Here is a 6,588-nt window from a genome sequence, read left to right as displayed (position 1 = left end):
ATATATATATATATATATATATATATACCTAGTATTTTATACTTAGTATTTTTAGGGAATTAATTTCCTTAAAATAATAGGTGTATATGTAAAAAAAATGGCGGTGCCCCAGCATGGCCGCAGCTCATGAGCTGAAACTAGATAAAATGAAAAAAAAAATGAAATAGTTTATATTCATATAAAAGAAGAAAAAGAAAATAATCATCCCTTACAGCTGTTTCAATTAATATTAAGTAAATAATAAATTTATACTTGTATGACCTGAGCATAACATCTTCAGAGGCCAAAAATATACCCTTGGATATTTTATATGTGTGTATGGATTCAGTATAGCAGACTGAATGTTACAGTTTATGATTTGTATTGTTATATGTTCACCCAGACACTCCGAGAGTGTAGTGAGTGACATTTATGTGCCACCAGGATGGGAGCCAGTTATATTTGTGTGTTTGTGTGTGTGTAGAATAAGAACAGTAATAAATGAGTGAAGTATAAATACACAGGGTGTGTATTTATTTGGCAAAAGAAAATAAATGCAATGACCGTCCTAAAGTGCAACCATATCTGTTTCAACACACGATTTCAAATCAGAATTCTTGCAACACACAAGCATATATATATCACCTATTCACACACACACACATACACAGAAATACAAATATCAAACAATGGCAAAATAAGAATTCTGTTATCTTACATTCTGCCTGACTTTCCACCAAGATGACAAAACCCAAACTCAGAATGGTCAGAATCAAAGAAACAAGCAATTTGTGTTCCGCCATAATTCACCAGTTCCTTCTATTGAAATTATTCTTTGTGTTCTGGCGTTTCTTCAATTAAAGACTCACAAATGTTTTTATAAACTTATAAAGATTACTTGAAATCGATGGCGCCATTATTGGATAGTATATGTGTGATGCATGCATGTGTGTGTGTGTGTGAGTATGTGTGTGTGCATATGTGTGCTTGTGTGTGTGTGTATAAATATACATACATACACACACACACACACATATATATATATACACATACATATATTCATATATATATCAACACCATCAACATCATCATCATCATCCTCATCCTCATCCTCATCATCATCATCATCATCATCGTTTAACGTCCGCCTTCTATTATTGAATGGTTTTGAATGTGTTGTGTGTTGCGTGTTCACATAATTGGCTGTTTGTTTGTGTGGTGTATGTGTGCGTGTGTGTGTGTGCGTGTGTGTGTGTGTGTGTGTGCATCGATGTATATGTATATGGAAGATTGATGGTTTATGCGTATTTGAATGTTGGTATAGCTATAAACATACACACATACACACACACATATATATATAGTTGATGTCAACAATACAATACAATAAACCAATCAAACAGTACAAATACCCGCACACACACACACACACACACACACACACACACATGCAGTCGTTGTTTGTTGTTGTGTTCCTTTTTTAATTGAAACATCTGTTTGTGTTGTTGGGAAAAGAATTTGTGAACAGAAGGACAAAGTTCAATTATGTAAAAGGCACATTTCAATGTTTACTTGATGGGGGCAAGGGTGAGACGGGTATGTAAATGCTCACACGTACAAACATATGCACACACACACACATACACACATACACATACATACATACATACACACACACACATTCAAACATGTGCACATTCACACACGTGTGCATGCATACACACATATGCCCCCCACACACGCACACATATACACAAATATGCATGCACGTATACACAAGTACACACATGCACGTGCGTACATACACACATATGCCCAGACAGACAGACACACACACGCATGCATATATGTACATCACATATGCCAACACACACTTATTTGCACATACACACACATGCACATATGCATAAGCGCACATATGCACATACATGCATATGCACACACGCACATACACACATATGTGCACACACATGCCTCCCCCACACACATACATAAGCACACTCACACATACACACATGCACATACATATGTGAACACACACATGCACATATACACACACAAATGCCTCCTCCCACATACATACACAGGCACACTCACACACATACACACATGCACATACACACATATGTGCACACACACACACACGCAAATACACACTCGCATACACACACACACACACACACACACAGGTGTTGCTAAAACGGAAACAAGGGAGACAACTACTCCTATTAGGGACCACTTTCGGAATTGGTGCTTTTCCAACTCTTTAGTTGATTAAATCAGGATTTTTAAGTTCCATACAAAATGCCATTGCAGTTCTATATTTAAGAGATGAGGAATTATCTACATTATTTACATTATTTACATTTGATGGATATCTGTCCTCATCTTGTTTGTTGTTAACACGTTTCGGTTGATATACCCTCCGGCTTTCTTCAGGTGTCATAAAAAATATGAAAATATGAAAAATATAAAATATAAAAATATAAAAAGATAAAAATTATAAAAATCTAAAAATTATAAAATATGAAAAATATAAAAATATATACAAAATATACAAATATAAAAAATATAAAAATATAAAAAATATAAAAATATAAAAAATATAATAATATAAAAAATATTAAAATATAAAAAATATATAAAATATGATAGATATAAAATATAAAAATATATAAATATAAAAATATTAAAAATATAAAAAATATAAAATATAGAAAATATCAAAATATAAGAAATATAAAAATATAAAAAAATATAAAAAATATAAACATATAAAAAATATAAATATATAAAAAATATAAATATATAAAAATATAAATATATAAAAAATATAAAAATATGATAGATATAAAATATAAAAATATATAAATATAAAAATATAAAAAATATAAAATATAGAAAATATCAAAATATAAGAAATCTAAAAATATAAAAACATAAAAATATAAAAAAATATAAAAAATATAAAAATATAAAAATATAAAAATATAAAAAATATAAATATATAAAAAATATAAAAATATAAAAAATATAAAATATAAAAAATATAAAAATATAAGAAATATGAAATATAAAAAATATAAAATAAGTGGTGGGGGTCAATTTATTCAGTTATAAATTCAAGTCAGTGCCCCAGCATGGCCACAGTCTAATGACTGAAATGAGTAAGAAATGAAAAATTAAAGATATTTGTTAGTAAATAAATGAGTAAACATATTGGCAATGTGGTTCATCTGAAATATGGTTTTGAGGAGGTGAAGGGTGAACCAGAATGAAGAATCTCGTGGTTATATATTGGAATTATTATAATCTTTTATTTTTTTGATATTTATAAAGGAGTGGTTGGCAGCAGGAAGGGCATCCAGCTGTAGAAACCCAGCCAAAAATCAGTCTGGAGCCTACTGCAGCTCTCCGGCTTACCAGTTCCAGTCCAAACCGTCCAACTCATGGCAGCATGGAAAATGGATGCTAAATGATGATGATGCACAGGCGCAGGAGTGGCTGTGTGCTAAGTACCTTGCTTACGAACCTCATGGTTCCGGGTTCAGTCCCACTGCGTGGCACCTTGGACAAGTGTCTTCTACTATAGCCTCGGGCCGACCAAATCCTTGTGAGTGGATTTGGCAGACGGAAACTGAAAGAAGCCCGTTGTATATATGTATATATATATATATATGTGTGTTTGTATCCCCAACATCGCTTGACACCCGATGCTGGTGTGTTTGCATCCCCGTAACTTAGCGGTTCGGCAAAAGTGACCGATAGAATAAGTAAGTACTAGGCTTACAAAGAATAAGTCCTGGGGTCGATTTGCTCGACTAAAGGTGGTGCTCCAGCAGGGCCACAGTCAAATGACTGAAACAAGTAAAAGAGTAAAAGAGTAAAGAGAGTATGATGACGATGACGACAATGACGATGATGACGATAATATTACAGCAAATGGAAAAATTCACGTAATATAAGAGAAATAAATTAAAAATTGCTTGGTGTGTGTCACAGTGCCATTTCTTTTCTTATATTCTCGCAACTGTATCAGTAATTGAAAGCTTCATATATAATGACATTGTTAATGAGACATGAAATTAATGAATGTAGAATGCAATTAAGTTTATTATAATTAATGGAATATTTCATGTAATATAAGAGGAATGAGTCGATAATTGTTTGGTGCGCATACTCTGCTAGATGTGTAATGTAAGTGTGCATGTGCGATAGAGCTTTAGTGTGTTGAGAGAAAAGTTGGGCAGAGAGAAGACTGTGCTGGTTTGGTGTTGTGATGCAGATAGACGTAGACAGCTGCATAAAGAAGTGTTGATCACCCAAAGTGGATGGAACTAATGGAAGAGGGAGACCCAAGAAGACATGGGCTGAAGTACTGCTGTTATGTTCTGAGTTCAAATTCCACCGAGGCCGGCTTTGCCTTTCATCCTTTCGGGATAGATAAATTAAGTACCAGTTGAATACTGGGGTCGATGTAATCGACTATCCCCCTCCCCCAAATTTCACATCTTGTGCCTATAGTAGAAAGGGTTGTGTTGTGTGGTTAACATTAGAGAATTTCCTTCTTCCATGGTGGCCACCCCATATCTGGGGCTCATCTTATTGTATTTTTTAGTAGTGTTTGGTGTATAGGTATGCTTGGGGTAGTTTTGTTCACTTCTAATGCTCAGCATATTATCACGTCTGCCATTGTTCTAATTAGGGAATTTCACTCAAGATTCCATAATGGTCCTGTCATTAATCCCATCTATATACGATTGATGGGACTGGATTAGACTATTATTGTATTAGACTCCAGGGTATAGCTAACAGGATTAACTTTCAATGGATTGAACCCGCTATCTATGTCCTTCTATCTGAAGATATTCCTTGAGAAGACTTAACCATTATCTCACCTCATTACTGACTGAAGTGATCAATATTTGATTATTTACAGAGTAAATATGATATATTTGATTTTGATTTTAAACCTGACACAGCTTTATATGGACATTTAACACACACGTAATACTGGCACATGCACAAACACACACACTCAAAACAAAGGCATACATATAAACATATATACATATACATCCACATATGTTTAAATATATATGCAGGTGAAGGCATGGTTGTGTGGTAAGAAGTATACTTCCGAACCATATGGTTCTAAGTTCAGTTTCACTGCTTTCTACTATAGTCACGATGCAATTCCAAATGCAATGTTTGGCAATGTTGTCGAATCCACTTTTGGACGTTATTGGCTTTGTTTGGAAGATGAAGAGAGGCAGTTTGAACATTTGCGAACACGCAGGAATGAGAGAGAATATTAAATAATTCTAAACGACAATAAATAATCGTTTCTACAACAATTTATTTTCCTGAATTTAATTTAACTTTTTAGGATTGTATGTATATCAATAAACATGTACTTGAACACAAAGAGTACATCTTTTTGGGACACCCTATATATATATATGATTGGAGCCTGGTGTAGCCATCTGGTTCACCAGTCCTCAGTCAAATCGTCCAACCCATGCTAGCATGGAAAGCAGACGTTAAACGATGATGATGATGATAAAAAGCATCCAGTCCATTCTGTAAAGTGGTTGACCTTAGGAAGAGCATCTGGCCATGAAGACCATGCTAAAGCTGACAGTAGAGCTTGGCGCTGTCTTTTGACTTGACCGCTCCTGTCAAGCCGTTCAACCTATGCCATCATGAAGGGTAAAGACCCCCTTTGGTGATGAATGACCATGGGATCAGCATGGAGAAGTGTTATTGAACAATGATGATGATGATGATGCCACATGAGTTTAACACATGAGTTCTTTTATATTTTACTTGTCTCACATGAGAGAATCACCTTGAAGAATTTAGTTGAACAAATCAACACAGGACTTAAATTTATTGGTTGCTTTTGCCAGTCAGCTGACTTATAGGGACATAAAGCATAAATAAACCAACACTGATTGTCAAGTGGGAGAAATGATTCATACATACATACATAAACACACGCATAAATGTATGTATGCATGTGTGGATATATAATGGTTAGATTTTTCCTTTATGGTATTACGTTGCATTTAGCTGTTGATATTAATTTTTAGTATACACATTAGCATTTTACTAAATCAACCATAAGATTTTTATGGTAAATGTATATACCCTGGCCGATGGTGCTGACCAATCCATCAACCGTTTGGGCAGTCAATACTGACGATGCATACAGAAGAGGCAAAACTAAGGTTAGTCTGGTGATTCCAGACAGTCATGGGATGGTTAGATCCCCTGTCAGTTTGTGTATACATATGTGTTGTGCTCTTACAGCATTAAAAGTCTTTTAACTCTTATTTCTAGCAATGTAGGTGCTTTGGCGTTCTTAGTTGCTCTTAGTAAATGATTAAATTTTTCCTTTATGGTATTACATTGCACCTAGTTGAAATTAATTTATATATATATATATATATCATCATCATCGTTCAACGTCCGCTTTCCATGCTAGCATGGGTTGGACGATTTGACTGAGGACTGGTGAAACCGGATGGCAACACCAGGCTCCAGTCTGATTTGGCAGAGTTTCTACAGCTGGATGCCCTTCCTAACGCCATATATATATATATA

The 6,588-nt window shown here is 34.3% G+C and overlaps 1 protein-coding gene across 1 annotated transcript in view; it reads right to left on the bottom strand.

The window, feature by feature from the left end:
• The window catches only part of LOC106872590 (uncharacterized), a 6,076-nt gene extending 5,205 nt beyond the window's left edge, over positions 1-871 (bottom strand). Inside the window, exon 1 of the mRNA XM_014919664.2 lies at positions 698-871. Coding sequence (XP_014775150.1) covers positions 698-782 — 85 coding nt within the window. The 5' untranslated portion in view covers positions 783-871. The remainder of the gene's footprint in view (positions 1-697) is intronic.
• Between the last annotated feature and the right edge of the window lie 5,717 nt (positions 872-6,588).

Source organism: Octopus bimaculoides, chromosome 22 (genome assembly GCF_001194135.2).
Source record: "Octopus bimaculoides isolate UCB-OBI-ISO-001 chromosome 22, ASM119413v2, whole genome shotgun sequence".
Lineage (NCBI taxonomy): Eukaryota > Metazoa > Mollusca > Cephalopoda > Octopoda > Octopodidae > Octopus > Octopus bimaculoides.
This window is presented reverse-complemented; position numbering and strand designations above follow the sequence as displayed.